Source organism: Hylaeus anthracinus, unplaced genomic scaffold (assembly GCF_026225885.1).
Source record: "Hylaeus anthracinus isolate JK02 unplaced genomic scaffold, UHH_iyHylAnth1.0_haploid 12002, whole genome shotgun sequence".
Lineage (NCBI taxonomy): Eukaryota > Metazoa > Arthropoda > Insecta > Hymenoptera > Colletidae > Hylaeus > Hylaeus anthracinus.
In genome coordinates this window covers 13,668,802-13,684,853 of record NW_026534349.1, presented here as the reverse complement: position 1 = coordinate 13,684,853, position 16,052 = coordinate 13,668,802, and the positions used below count along the sequence as shown (strand labels likewise).

At 33.7% G+C, this 16,052-nt stretch overlaps 1 protein-coding gene and 2 long non-coding RNA genes across 4 annotated transcripts; 2 read left to right on the top strand and 1 right to left on the bottom strand.

Annotated features, from left to right (window-relative positions):
- Positions 1–1,680: 1,680 nt before the first annotated feature.
- LOC128891686 (juvenile hormone esterase-like) lies at positions 1,681–7,924 on the bottom strand. Of its 2 annotated transcripts, none has more exons than XM_054151384.1 (10): positions 7,593–7,924; positions 6,548–6,685; positions 6,283–6,442; positions 6,003–6,188; positions 5,282–5,490; positions 4,532–4,628; positions 4,057–4,130; positions 3,264–3,411; positions 2,836–2,968; positions 1,681–2,365 (listed from the first exon to the last, which is right to left on the bottom strand). In XM_054151384.1, exons 1-10 carry the CDS (start codon positions 7,791–7,793, stop codon positions 2,143–2,145), a joined length of 1,569 nt encoding a protein of 522 aa, XP_054007359.1. In that variant the 5' UTR covers positions 7,794–7,924; the 3' UTR covers positions 1,681–2,142. The 2 variants fall into 2 exon arrangements, with proteins under 2 accessions (XP_054007359.1, XP_054007358.1); XM_054151383.1 differs by having other exon boundaries at positions 4,466–4,628; positions 7,593–7,923.
- A 1,630-nt stretch (positions 7,925–9,554) lies between these two features.
- On the top strand, positions 9,555–15,128 carry LOC128891730 (uncharacterized). The gene is made up of 3 exons (XR_008460905.1): positions 9,555–9,803; positions 14,302–14,416; positions 14,517–15,128. It is a non-coding gene; the product is annotated as an uncharacterized LOC128891730 (long non-coding RNA).
- On the top strand, positions 13,006–14,172 carry LOC128891734 (uncharacterized). Its single transcript, XR_008460911.1, has 3 exons — positions 13,006–13,089; positions 13,186–13,297; positions 14,162–14,172. It is a non-coding gene; the product is annotated as an uncharacterized LOC128891734 (long non-coding RNA).
- Positions 15,129–16,052: the final 924 nt, after the last annotated feature.

Below are 16,052 nucleotides of genomic sequence, written 5' to 3'. Positions count from 1 at the left end.
AACAATTTAACTCATGATACATACATCTATGTGCACTTATTTATTCAGGCATCTAAAAAATTACTAATAATAATAAACACTATTTAATAAATACAATGAAAGCACCTAATATCCCTTTCTTAGTTTCACTTATAATAATTTTCACGTAATTTATGTTACTGTTAGGTTTTATTTTTGGGAGAATTGGAGATACAACACGTTCAAACGTCTTAATTAAACTGCTTGCGATGACGATCGAATATAATTGTCCTTATCGCGTAAGAAAAGAAATAATTTTTAAATTCTTTCGATTGTAACAGCGACGTTTAATAGATAACCGCCGCAGAAAAAGAGTAGAATTTTAAAAAAAATGAGAAAAATTTGTACAAGAAACGCGGAGAAATGGTTTGGTGCATGTGAATGGAGTCACAGGACATTATTCTGGTTAAATTTTTCACCCTCTTCCAGGGCAATCTAGCTATCCCATTTTTCATAAACGAGATCGCAATAGGATAAAGTTTCAGTAAGAAATCTTGTTCTACAGAAAGTACTTCTCCTGCAGTTTTATGGATTCCGTTGCTAACGATATCAACGATACGCCTGAAAATTACTCCAGTTTCACGGAAAACGGTGGTTGCGAAAATCAAATCTTCAATTTATTACGTTCACGGTTCATTTCGTCGTACTCTCGACAGATCTAATATTTTCACACGTGAACGGCGCAATAAAGGATCTGGGTCAGGGCATATTATAAGCGTAATGTGTCGCGACAAGGACGTGAAATAATGATAGTGAAATCCATGTGTGTTGAGGAAACAAAGTAATGAAGTTGAAAAGTGGAAAGAAACTCGGAGCTTCTGGGAGGCGATCACCTCTATCGGACTCCGGTCACCCACGACCAAAGAAATCTCATTCATCTCATTCATCTCTTAATAAAATTTCTCAATAAAATTTCATTTTATTACTCCCTTGGAAAATTTAAAACCTACTGGTGTTAGGTGGATAACTATGGAAGCGATGTTGCATTCGTATTGACGTGTTAAAAAATGTAAAAATTTGTATATTTTGATTTGAATTCTCACAGTTAATGATTTCTTTTTGTTACTGTAGTATTTATGCAGAAGCAACAAAAAAATAATTTTCTTCTATTGGTAATGTTCATCCGAGACGACTTTTGCTGGAAATTCTGAGAGGCGTAGAGGTGTGAATATTAAACAAAATATCAGCTTATAGGATATGATAAGACGAAACTTTTTTACATTTACAGTTTATTCATAGGACGTTTAATTGCGGAAATAAAAATTAAAAACTTAACAGACCTTTTTCGTGAGACCTTGCAGTGGTCTCATCCTGTCGCTGTTGCATTAAAGAAAACAAAACAACAACAGTCGAACAATCGAATTTTTAAGAAATATCCTCTCATAAAGAATGACAAAACGAAACTTTTTTATATATACAGTTATTCATACGATGTTCAATTTCAAAGATAAAAATTTAAAACTTAGAAGATCTTTTTCCTGACATTCCACTTCTCCAACGAACTTTTCAATTTTTATTTTCGAAACTAAGCACCCTATGAATAAACTGTAAATATGAAAAAGTTTCATCCCATCATCTCCTATAAGCTGAAATTTTTTCAAAATTTATTTAACGAATACAAACATTTCTCTGAGTTCATTTCTCGAGGGTGTATACATATATACGCTCTTTGTATTCAAAGGGTTAATATTGAATATAATTACAAAAATGTGCAATAATAACATTACAAACATTAGATATACAATACATGTATACATATAATACGAATATGCAATAATAGCATTACAATATACAAGTAATAGCATTACAACAGTATTAACATATTAATATTATGAATAGGCGAGGTGATTTAATTTCCATCCCTACAAATGCGGGACAAGTGATATTCCAAGAGCTTAATCAGTTAGAGTTTCAAACCTCAAATGACTTTCAACCATAATAAAAATGATTCTACATCGTAAAAGCATTATGGTACAATACAATTGTTCAGATACCAACAAATACAATTTTTCTTCAGTCAAACCACGAAATAGATATTTAAGCAATAAAGAAGAATTTTCCATAACTCTGTTTAAGTGTGCCACTTCGACAGCTTATTTAATTGCTGGAATAAAGACTATCAAATCAAGGAAAAATGCTGGTATAAGGAACATCGTATGAAATGTTATGGCAGCAACTTGCAACTGGCTTCGCGGCATACAAAAATGTCTCTATGGCCAAAGATGCAAGGGGTATCGAACGGGGAACCATTCTGAACTTATCATTGATCTCGAGCTGCACACCGCGTCTTCCAGACGGCTGCCAAACTACTCCACCGATGGGGTTATTGGTGATCGGTGTTGGATTTCTGCAAACGCAACACAAATTGTAAGTGGTTGAAGGTTGCGAAGAATGATCTATAATTATTAGATTGCGGATGTTTACGCAAACTCATATTTTATATTATACACGGAATAAGGACAGAAATGTACATTGAAATGTCTTTTGTCTTCTAAATGTTTTAACGTGTATTGTACGTGTATTTATAATATTTTATGCATTTGTGTAGTATCTGTTTCTTTATTTTCATCTCCTTATCCGCATTAAAGAGAAGAATCCTACATTTATGCATTTCTACACATCACTCTATATTTTTGTGTACTTATACTTCTCATAAATATGTAAATATCCAGACTCTAACAATAATAAACTACGGTTGGAGAACTAAACTTCAGTTGCGATTATGTGTCTGAATTAAAAAAAAAAAGGGGAGGGGGTTAAATATCTAACCTAATAAAAAAAGGACTTTAATAGAGAAAAGGAAAAGTATCGACGTACCCATATTTGACAAAGTTCGCCCACAAAGTGACGTATTTACGTCGAAACTGGTTTAATGGAGCATTTGGATCAGTAGGGGCGTTCATTGCGTCTGCGTTCCAGAGAAATCCGACATCGTCCATATGGGCAGCACCTAGAAAAACGTACCTTTATAATAAATAGTGTCTCTCACGTTATGTGACTTGACATTGCGAAGATTGTCGTAAATTGTACTTAAACTAGAGTACCAACTACTGCTAGAGTAACAACTACTAGAGTACTTAAACTAAAGTAAAAAATGGACGAATATAAAGGCACAAAATTAATTTCTACACATAATATTTGTACCATTCACTCACTCATGTTATGTATGTTGAGAAATCTTAGTATTCCTTAGAACATGCTGAAGAGGAAGTATTACTTTTACAGTGAAAACGCATTTGAATTACCTTCTATTGGAATTCCGAAGGCTCTGTGAATAGAATAATTCGACGTGTATGAATTTACATAATAATAAATGGGATAACCGTCGTTGTTTGCTTCCAGGAGCCTTTGGGTGTAGTCGACTGCTGGGATTGCGACGACGGTTGTCAAAAACTGCGAACAGGAGTTATAACCATCATAATATATAAAATACTAAACAATCGAATGTTTAAGAGATCGAGGTAGATCTAAGCCAATTTTCTGTTAACACATTGATTAAACACCACGTCAACAAAATAAGTATCACGACAAATGTTAAATTTTATACAGTGGGTGTAGTGTGTATTCGTATACCGATAAATTTTCCAAAAAACTTTCGTGTGAAATTGTAGTCTATTAACTTCTTTTTTTATAATCAATGATATTCTAAATATTCTCGGAAATCTCTAGAATAGAAATCCCACGAAGTATTAATTGTTTATAAATTAATGTAAATTTCGTTTTCTTTGTATGAAGTTTTAAAAACTTAACAATTGTACGAATACTTATTGCTTTTATATTTCTATCGATTTATTGTTTTTTCTTGTTAATTTCGCAACTTGTATAAATAAACAATTTTTTTTTATACTGTATCTATTCTAGAGATTTCCAAGAATATGTAGAATATAATTGTTTATAAAAAAGAAGTTAATAAATTACAATTTCACATAGTTTCTTGGAAATTGGTGGACGAATAATTTCAGCACCCACTGTAGATCCTTATTCCACTTTGTAATCGGTGGTACATATTTTGTTTAGATACTGTGTTTAGAAAGTTACCTGTGCTGTCTTTCCAATGAGTTTGTAGTTCAATTCACGAAACACCATAGTTTGATTTGCCATACTAAAGAGTTCTAAAACAAATAAATGTGAAGTGTAGTTAGTGTAACGTGGAGAATTTTCGAAAATGCATCGATCGCATTACAAAATATAGTAATAGATCAAGAAAGAAATACGACTCACTGGACCAGTATTGATAAGTCCTTAGACCTTAATTCTTACCACTAGAGTTAGTTAAAGGATAGTTTAAACTACTATATAAATAAGTAATAATAGTAATTTCTATATATGTAATTTAGTAATAATTACAATTTAAATAATAGCGAGTGATAATAGTAAAAATGGTAATATTCTGGCGATCGATGCATTAAAAATTAGTCAAACATACACAGTAACATTTATATCTTACTATCGGTAAACTCAAGGGCTTCGTTAGCCATATATCCAAATATTTTTTCGCACTTCTTGAACTTGCCTGTCATAACCAACGTTATAGGACACTCCGACAAGAATGTGTTCTGCGGAGAAGCATTCGCAGGGTTCTCAATGGTTGGCCTAAATGGTAACAAGTCCTGAAAATGTAGTAATTTTAATTATTTCATTGCAAAATGATCAATTTCCCAAAAAGCTTTTGTGTGAAATTGTAGTTTCTTAACTTTTTTTTCAACATCAATGATATTTTACATATTCTCGAAAGTCTCTAAGATAGATATAGTCCAAACAACATTTACTAGTTAATATAATTAGTGAAATTAACAAAAAGAATGCGAAAAGTGGGTAAAAGTATAGAAGCAATAAGTATTTGGACGATTCTTATGACGAACCATTTACAGTAGATTTTGTAACGTAAACATATTAGTTTATTGCTCCGTACGAATTAGAAAACATCAAATTTCCAGTAAAGTACTTTTAAACAGTTGTGCGAATACTTATTGCTCCAACATCTCTATCGATTAATTGTATTTTTCTTGTTAATTTCGTAACTTACATAAATAGCTATTTTTTTTTTTGTAATCTATCTATTCTAGAGATTTTCGAGAATATGTAGAATGTCATTGTTTATAAAAAATAAGTTAATAAATTACAATTTTACATAGTTTTTTTGGAAATTGATCGGTGTACGAATACTTTCTACACCCACTGTATAAAGTAGATATCATTGCGGAATTAAAGACGACACGTGTTAACAGCATTATACTAGATGTTGACAAACAGTTTGACTCACAGATAGTGACAACCCTTTGAAGGAGGATGTCGCGAGTACGAGTTTCATAGCAGGAATATTAACGAGCTCTCGATATATTTGATTTGTGTCTTTATTGTCAACACCTAGGGCAGCAGCTAGTCGATGAGCAGACTTGAGTGCACTGACTGGAGTAGAAAACAACAAAACCAATGGCGTTCCACTGTGACATATCGAACGGGTGAATAGATCTGTTAAGAAAAATGTCACGTATAAATAATGCCGCACATGACGAATAGAAAAAATTGAATCGAAATTGTAGAATACAGTTTTTTTATACGACGCTTTATTTTAAAAAAAAAATAAGTTTGAAAATTTGACAAGTACGCGTGGACTCGGACCAGCTTCAGCTCGACGGATTTCATTGCAGATCATAAGCATAAGAAGAAAGTAAAATCGATGTAAGAGATATCATTATGTTGCTCCTACTCGGAACAGTAAGATAGTAAAATCCGTCGAACTGAAGGTATATGAAGTACACGCGTACTCGACAAATTTTTGAACTTATTTATTTCGAAAATAAAGCGTCATACGAAAAAATTTTATTCTACATTTCCGTAAGAGTTAAACACTGCAGTTAAGATGCCTGTAATAAATGGACTTTTAAAGTAAAAAATATAAAATGTAAATTTACGCATATTTACAAGGCGATAGAATAAAATAGAAAAAAAGACAACATAAATGGTAGCAGCTGGCAGGATACCTTTCGACTTATCGGACAAATGATGAAGTAACACAGCAGCGCAGCCGGCACTTTGTCCAGCTACCGTCACCTTGGTTTTATCGCCTCCAAATGCGGCGATGTTGTCCTGCACCCATCGCATCCCTAAAACTTGATCCTTCATAGCAGCGTTGCCCAACACTTTTGTATTATTCAGATACAGGAATCCTGAAATGTCCGATTGCTTGAGATATTTGATTACCTAGGCACGTTTACATGGTACGAGTTTCGAAGTGCAGTTTCTACATAAAGATGACTGTACCTAAAGCGCCCAGCCGATAGTTAACGCTGACAACAACAACATCTTGCTCCATGAGGAAGTCAGGTCCGTAGAGCGTCGTGTTAACGTAGCCAGTGGTGTAGGAACCACCGAAAATCCAGATCATAACGGGCCGTAAGGTCATTCCCGTGTCGAAATTCGTCTACAGGGAACAGGGAGAAGCAACTGCGTTACCGGCATTCCGAATTTAACGTGTACGTTTCGCACTTTAGTGGGAAACAATGTTATGGTAACCGTTCTCCCTCACCTCGGGAGTGAATACGCTTAGATGCAGGCAGTCTTCGTCTCCCATGTACTCGGTCGAGAAACCGTCTATTTGAGGACACACGCTACCTTCTTTGGTAGCGTTCAGTACCTTGGTCCATGGTTGTGGTGGTCGAGGAGGCTGCGGTGACAGGTTTAAAGGCAGTTGTTAGATTTTTAGTAAAAATTTTAGAAGTATAGGTTTGCTCTATAGGTCGTGGTTGGTTTTCTTTAAATTAACATTTTTCAGGAAGAATAGAATATGTTAAATTCCATTTACAAAAGAATTTTGGTGTTCTACGTTCTTCTTTTCGGTTTTTATGCTGGATTTAAATTCTATCGAATATTAAATATAAATCGAATATTACATTCTACTAGATTTTCATTTATTTAGAAGTTTCTATCTGTAGACACTTCTGAGTTACGTCTGGTTATAAGATTGTCTTATAACTCGTAGCAGTTTTCTTCAAATTAAATAGAATATTTTGGCAAAATATTAAATACCATTTGTAAAAGGATTTTTGTGTTTTACATTTTTCTTTTTGGTTCTTGTACTTGATTTAAATTCTATAAAATATTAATAATTACAAATTGAATATTACATTCTGTTAGATTTTCATTGATTCACAAGTTTCTATCTGTGGACACTCTTGAGTTAAGTCTGGGTTATAAGATTGTCTTATAACTCGTAGCAGTTTTCTTCAAATTAAATAGAATATTTTGGCAAAATGTTATATACCATTTAAAAGAGAATTTTAGGCTCCCTACAAAATACACTTCAATGCTCTTCCTTTTTATTTTTATGCTTGATTTAAACTTCATTTATTTTTAACACGTATCGTAGTGGGTGTCTCTAATTTTGCAATTAATGTGTTCCTGGGTTTTTTTGAAATCAGTCTGCTATCAATTGAGGTAACGAGACACTCTATTAGCCTATCATTGTTCAACGATTATCATTTCTCGCGTTTTTCGGTAATAAACGAAATTACGCGATATAGAAGTCGTTATGAGACTCGAAACATTGATTCAAATAACGTTTACGTGCTCACTTGGAACCTGAGGTTTCCAACCGGTGGTGCCGCATAACGAATTCCTTTGAACGAAGAGTATTTAACATTGTTCCATACAGTTTGCTTTATCGAACCCTGAACAGGTCCCAAAGTTGTGTTTATAATTGCTGTTTGTTCACGCTCCAAACACTGACCAACAGCTGTTAGCATTAAAAAACTCAAGGATGCCAAGACGTTCATACTAGCTGCTCGTTGCTTGTCTCACTAATCGACGTACCACTCCAATGGACACCTTTCACAGTGATCCGTTTCCGAGTGTAGTATAACAGGACAACCCTTATCACCAACTCGTATCGACCATTTGCGTGACATAGAATCGAAGCTTGTATACTTATCTAAACAGAGCACGAAGCCCACATTAGTATATCTTCGTGGTACGCAATAGCAGTGTATAATTACGGTCGATTGACGGAAACGCGTTACCAAAGGAATTCGATTATCACCGGCTGTTGTTCCCTATCAGTGTCACATAATTTCTCTGTTTCTTGGTAATATAGGTATATATTTTAAAACATCGTTAAACCAATACCATCGTAGTGCTATCTTAAACACTGCATTGAGTGAAATATGTTTACGTATCAACGAAACATAAATACATATTTTGACGCTGTCGTAGTTGTTACATTCTATTGTAGCTATTGCAGAAGGAATATTTAGTTATAGAATAGCAAAGAATTTTTTACTATCGGGACGAAAATTTTATGATTGTTATTTTCGTCGTTTGGCAACCACGAATGAAACTCTTCTGTGTGACGACGTTTGTCGATTACTATTTTTCTTGTTGATAGCACGATCTTTGTTTCTGTTAACTTTTACGATATCACGATACCAAGTTCGACTCATTGTAAGCTGCTTGCACGGACAAATTTCGAATTTTGTACTATTTCTTACATTCGTTGCTATGCTTCTCGATAAGTAGTTGGATTGGAGGGCTGGGTCTGGGAAGAAAATGTTAATACTGATCCGAAAAGATAAGCAGAAATACAACGCTCATACAAAAAGATAAGTAACAATTTTTGTTGTAAACGCGACGTTAAATCTGTACAAAAAAAAAATGTTTTATTCCTAGTTTTTGTTATTAAAATTGTTCTTTAACCCTTTATTTACTGAATTTCTCAGAAGCTTTTAAAATTTAGGGGCCCATCTTGGTTTTAAATCATCTTATAGAGTTGTCTCTAACAAGCTTCCAAAAGGACAAAAGCTTGTGCTGGCATTCAACGATTAAAAACGAAAGTCACAATAGGTTTCAAAGCGTTTGATTAATACAAGGGTTAAAGTATAATAAAGGGCTAAGTACACATTATATTTAGATTATTTATCTAGGTAAAATAACACTAATGAATCTTCTTTGATTAAAACAAGAACGATAGTGTTCACTAAAGTTAAAAAGAATAGAATATTATTTGAACTAAACACTTAACATTTAATAGTAGAAACAAAGAGGTTCAAGAAACACCTTAAACATATTGGGTGTACATGAAAAATATTTCGTCCTATTCAACTGAATATAGAAATGAACTACATGTATATGCACAAATCAATCAATCACAGGGTCAACACATCCATGCGTACAATAATGTTCTAAAACAAAACACTATCGAACGGGGGCGTGCGATTAGACCAATTCGGTTTAGTTCGATTTAATAATCATGTAAAAGGGAGAATGTAGCAAAAGCATCGCTGTATATGTATACCAATACTCATGAAGATCACGAAGTAGTTGAACTAGAAATTTTTAGATTCTCTAAATAATTATTCAAGACTAAAGACGAAGACTACTATGCGCCACCTTCATTGCAATAAACTTTTTATTCTCTTTCAAATATTATTTTGTCTTCTATAACAGATAACTCGAAGTGCTTTAGAGAAGTATTACGGCATCCATAAATTTTCAAATAAATTGAACTTTTCTAAAAACCGTCACGCGTAAACAACGGTTCGATTTCGAGACACAGGCGCTTTTCCATCGTAAAAGAAACGTTATCGAATTCTGCCGTGTTTACAGCCATGCCAATGCAGCATGAGTTCGACACGAATGGCCATAAAAAGTTAGTAGCAACAACGCAGTTTTATACAGTGCGGATCAGTCCTTAGAGCAGTGCAGTTAAATTCTCAAGTCACGTTTGAAAATTCTGGTTGCGTGCGAATTCAATTTGTTCTTAGAGCCTTAAAGGTGATGCGAAGTTGATGGTAACTATTTTCTATTCATTCGGTATAAATTATCTTCAAAAGCAAGACACAGAAGTATAGATTCGATTGGCTTACGATATTATTTTTATTCACTTTGGAGGAATCGTGCAATTTCATCGAACAAGTGTTTACGTGTGCAGTGAAAAAAAAGATCGCGTTTATCGCGACAAATGGAGTTCTATCTCTGAAAACTTACGGTCGGGCGTGGAATCGGTCGGAAATAGGCGAAATTGACGTCGGTACCGAAATTTCTCGAGAAATGTCGGAAGTCCGGTCAACGTTGAGCGTTGACCTCGACACCTATTGTTTCTCGATAACGAGGCTAACCTGAAAATATCATTTGCTCGTTCTCACTCTGCGCTCTGTTGTCGCTTCACCGAGCAGAACGGTAAAATCGAAGGGACTCGCTTTTCATTCGTCCCGTCGCGGTTTTGTCGAGCATTCCGAAACGGTTCGCGACACTCCGTTGACCACGAAGGACCGACCATTTTCTAGATCAGTGTTTCTCAACTGCGATCCACGTAATCCTGGAGGGGTTTATTCAGCTGAAACAATTTATCACGGGTTAACGTGAAAATATGAGTATAAATATGGAAAATATATATATATTTTTTAGTTTTTTTTTTCTTTTTAAGTTAGACGTAAACAAAAATTACATTCTTTTACATTTAATGAGATTATTCAAAATGAAATTTTTTCTGTACAAGATAATTACTTCTGTTGTTTGTAGTTAGAATTTTATATGTTACATGGAAGAAATGTTAATTTGTTTGTGAATGATGCACAAGAATTAATTTTGACCAATGTTTACAGTCATAGCTTTACAAAGTTATGCTAAAAAAAAGGAAATTGGAAAAATTGGGTAGACTTCATTTGTTCTGAGTGATCAATATTCACACAAATTTTTATTTGAATAACAATTTTCGTGTTAGAGTCCTCCCCTTGTCAGGTTAGAAGTACCCTTCTTTTTTATAAGTCAGTTAAAAATGAAAACATCCGACATTTTATGCTGATGTTATTTCATAATTTAGATAAACATTTTTTCTATAACATATTTAAATTTCAACTTTCTGACCAAGATACTATTTAAATGCCATGTACACCGTATCGAAAAACATTAATAAGTAGTAAAAATAAAGTCGAACTGTTTGTTAAGAACACTGCAATTGAAAGAAATGCCAAAATTTAGTATGGAAACTTTTTTCCTGTAAGATGTTTCACAATCGATAGTCTGGCTAGCATCGAAAGGGTTAAATACCTTGACATTTCTTTCTCGAGTTTACGTTGTTGTTTTCGAGTTTCCCGAACAGAATTGTCCGTTAGAGTTAGTATTTCGATTATATTGAGGTTTCACGAAGTTGTGCGACTCTTTAGGGATACGTAAGCGCTGTTAAAGGCGCGGTTAAAGGCGAAACCGTGAAACATCGAAGATAGTCGCAGTATCTCCAGGACATAAAGTCCACTTTAAAGGTTGCGGTTTCATGTCATTACATCGAGCAATCGTGTCTACGCGGAAAACTTTTAATTTTCGCTCAAAAGTTCTTGGTGAGAATATTTGAACAAGTTATGAAGTTAAAATTCTCATTTACTTTTAACCTATCTCTTTTTTACGCTGTCTTATTAATTCTTACAATTAACGAATAATAGTAGGGTTGAAAGAATGAAATTTCACTTGGTACTTAATAGTATTTACTATTTAAATAAAAACGACGCATAATACTGTTAGAGGAAGAGCAATATATAGAACAACTTGCTAATAAATCTGGGCTAATAATATATATATATATATACGTCCTCGAGAAATGGGCTGAGAGAAATGTTTATGTTCGCTACATAAATTTAAAAAAAATATCAGTTTTAACAACTTTTTGTTTTCGATACAACATTTTTCAACACAAGTACGTACAAAGATATAAGTCAAACTGTGTGTAATTATTTGACTGCAGATTTTATGCATTTATTATATAAACTAACACAATAAATACATGCTAAATATTCTAGCATATATTCAACATTTTATATGTGTATTTCATGTAAATTTTCTATATTATTGTACGTTATACATGCGTAAAATCTGCAGTCTGATAATTATCTATTAAAATCTAAGCTTTCTACATTGCACCCATTTCATGTAACAAAATGTCCAAAAATTGGTCCTCTTTTGGGTGGTTAGGGTAATTACACCCCTGAAATATCAACGTCAGTTGTTCAATGATAGTTTTATCATTACCAATGCGTTGTTTGTTTACGAAATATCGACGATCACAATTTTTCGCGCCAGACAGACCGTTTCAAATCGTTGAAATACGGTAGCGTGGAATTGTAATCGGGTTTTGTTTCCCCTCTAGCCCCCTCCCCTATCTCCATACATTTTACGCGCGATGAGATTACACGTACCATTTTGCGAGCAACGAAATCTCTGGGACACGCTTCGCGTTCTATTGCAATTTAAGGAGATCTACGATTATCAGATACGACAGGGACGCGTTGCGATTTGCGCGAATACCCCTGTCACCCTAAACGTACGTTTTAACTTTTTACAATGCCAGGTCCCCCCAGTCTGTAATTTGGGTCGTTGATGACCCGAGCGAAATTTCACTCTCAAATTACTTCGAAGTGGTGCGAGGGAGAGCTATAATTCCTTTTAATTTGACTTTACACCTTCGCGGGTAACATCATAAGGACGTTAAAGAGTAATTTCTAATTTCTTGAGATATTTGTTGAAGATTACAACAGTAAACAAACTTGGGGATATAAAGGATCAATTTCATCATTGTGATTAGGCAATAATAAAGTTATATAATATAAATCTGTATGTGAACGTGTGAATTGTACAATTTGTATGTTTAATGCAAATATAGAACATGACTTTAGTAATTTTAATTCATAGTATCATCAGGTATCGATAAAGTAATTAATTATAACAATGTGAATGTGACAATCGATGAACTTTTATATTTTATGGAAATACAGAATATTACCTTAATAAATTAATTCCGTTTGTCTAATTTTCTTATGTGATGACGTAGTAATTAATTAAGTCAATATAAAGATGTGAAAATTAATTAATTTCTAAAATTTCACATTCGAGAGCGTGTCAGAGTCGATAATGAGATTTAAAAGATATTCTCGCCACGTGAATCACTTTGAAATTTGGACTTCGAAAAGAATTACCATAAATAAACATAATTATAAATATGCAGATTGTCAGTCTTCGGGTGATCTCGTGGAAGTTTCGGGCGCTAATGACTCCGCTGGCTCCCATACATTAATCATTCTAATATGGGTAATGACGAGAGTGTATTTGGAAATAATATTGAAAGTTTCATTTAGATATATTCATAGAAAACTTTAGTTATCTATCTTGTTGACCCCGTTGAAGTTTCTCAACAACTGGCCGTTTCGAAGGAAGTTATAAGAAAGCCGCCAGGCGATTTAAAATGGAGAGGATATATGTATGAACGCCGTTCTCAAGTGCACGTTGTTCAGACTTTGTAAGAATAGATATCTTTTTGAGATTATTCTTCCATATCCAGGAAAATTACAAAATGACATTTGAAATTACTATACGATTTGTCTTTATTTCTTTTCATTGGCTAAATTTTAACGGTAAATTACACAGCAAATGAATGTATTCGGTAAATTGGCGATCATTTACAAATTTTCGTTGAACTACATTTTTAACCCTTTAACCGTGGGACGATTTTTGCTGGAAATTCTAGGAGGCGTAGAGGTGTTAATTAAAAGAAAATATCAGCTTATAGGAAATGACAAAACGAAAATTTTTTATATTTAATTCTTTGAAATTCAATTTTTGCAACGAACTTCTAACTTTTCAATTTTTATTTTCGAAACTCAGCATCCTATGAATAAACTGTAAATATGAAAAAGTTTCGTCTCACCACCCCCTATAAGCTGATATTTTCTTAAAATTGATTTAGCGAACATGAACATTTTTCTGAGCCTATTTCTCTAGGGCGTATATATACGTCCTCCGCAGTCAAAGAGTTAAGTACGTGATGGAACTCTATAAATAATATGGGGAGACATGAAGTACTTCTCTGTACGTGGTAATTCGAGGGATCAAAGTGTAAATCGAAACTACATATAAAGGAAAAAATACTGTCAAAGTAATTTACCAAAAAAAAAAAGATAAATTGTACTTTTGCAATTTTAAAAATTAAGTTGCAAACAGAAGAAAGCCGTGTATTTTGAATACATAAACTGAAGTGTATCAGATTTCGATACATGAACATGTAGAATTACTGTTGTATATATGTAGTTAGAATCCAATTAGTATCAATAACAGCCATCGTGTAACTCACAGTGTTGATTTAGATGTTAAATACGTGTTACAGAATAATCACTTGCGTCCTTGACTCTGCACAGTAACTATAAAAAGCCTAATTATGGAGGAAATACGTAAGCGGCGTAAGTTCCTCTTTATTCTTTCTAATTTTTGTAGTTATCATTTCATAGCGATCGATTTTGTTGGCAGGAAACGAACGTTGGCAAAGCACAGACGTGGAACATTCAACAGCTGTACCGCAGGATGAGAAAAAAGTGCAACAGGCGCCAAGGAACACCCTGAAGTATTATTTTAATAGATTTAGGTACTACCATTACTGTCTGGCGGAAAAAGTTGACACTATAATTGGTGTTGTGTGTCTGACAATAATCAAAATTTATTTTTTTTTAATGGGATTCGAACAGCCCAACTTGAAAGTTGATGGAGATATAAACGCGATGAATATGGACGACGACTAATTCGAATACAGAATTTGCTAATTTTAACTAATTAGTAACAGTTTAATTATCTGGTGAATTAATTTCCTAAAGAACAGTCAGCTCTTGTGCTTTTGAAAATTACACTAAAAATAAAATGCTAGTTGTTAAACTGTTAGTTGTATTTGTCATCTATTATTCCGATAAAATTTTGTTCATCTCTGCCACCAGCCAATTACTGCCGAGTAATTGGAAACTGTTCGAACTATTAATAGGGTCACGTGCAAGGCTGTATTTGCCAGAAAAGCTTTGCTGATGAGCCCAACTAACACATTAGGGACGAAAAGCACGTTTATCTTTAATAATCGAAATAAGTGAATTATAAGTCTCAATAATTCCTTAATAACTAATAATTCTAAAAATTTTGGCATGCAGAAGTTTTAAAGTTTGATATGCAAAAATTGAATTTTAAGGAGAAAGGTCTTCTAAGTTTTCAATGTTTAACTCTGAAATTAAACGTCCTATGAATGAGCTGTCAATATAAAAAAGTTTCGTTTTGTCATTCTCTATAAGGTGATATTTTGTTTAATATTCACACCTCTACGCCTCTTACAATTTCCAGCATAAATCGTCCGGAGTCAAAGGGCTAAGAAACACCCTGTACATCACAGAAACCTATATTATTCGAAAAAATAATGTTTCTCCCGATTATTTCTGTTTTTAATTTGTTTCTTCACCTCACAAAGCATCGTTTTCAATTTTATTCCCTACCATTGCACTATTTTGTAGTTGTAATCGTGGAAAACACAGCCAAAGCGAAGCGTCTGAAGGAAATATTGATTTCACGAGGTAATGCTATATAGAATTGTCTTAGTTCGTTTGCGTGTGATTTAAGAAACGTCTTCGGGTAGTACGCTGCAGCTGCAGGATTTAAGATATTCACGAGTCGATCGTAAAAGATGCAGTCCAATCTCCGTGAGGTGTACTACCTAATGGAAACCTTTTTGAGAAACTTTCTACTACGTAGTTATCCAGCAAAAGTCATTTCGCATGGCCAACCGTTGAGGTTATCTCGAATGTTTACTGCCGAAATTTGCTGCTGTTACTCTCTGCGTTTTTTTCTCATTTGCTTCATTCTCGAAAGGAAATGAACGTCAGATACGCATAATTCCTCTCTTTGCTTAACCATCCCGTGAATATTACGAAGTAATTTATTTAGGCAGAAGGAAAGGAATTTTTATTTGCTCATAGCGAATATAATAGTTCTCTTTGAGCTAGTACCACGAAATGTTTAAAATATTTATAGATACGTTTGCGGATTAAATGTTTGAATAATAATAAAAAGTTTATTATATAATCAAATATACAGGGTGTCCCAGCCAAGTTTGATAGTTGCATCAGCATTGTGTCATCGAGATATCCGATCCCGGATCATGTTACTGTTCATTTATCGTAGAGAAACTTGTGCATTTAAGGAGACTGTTGAATTATAACATTATATTATGTATATCAAAGATCAACGTA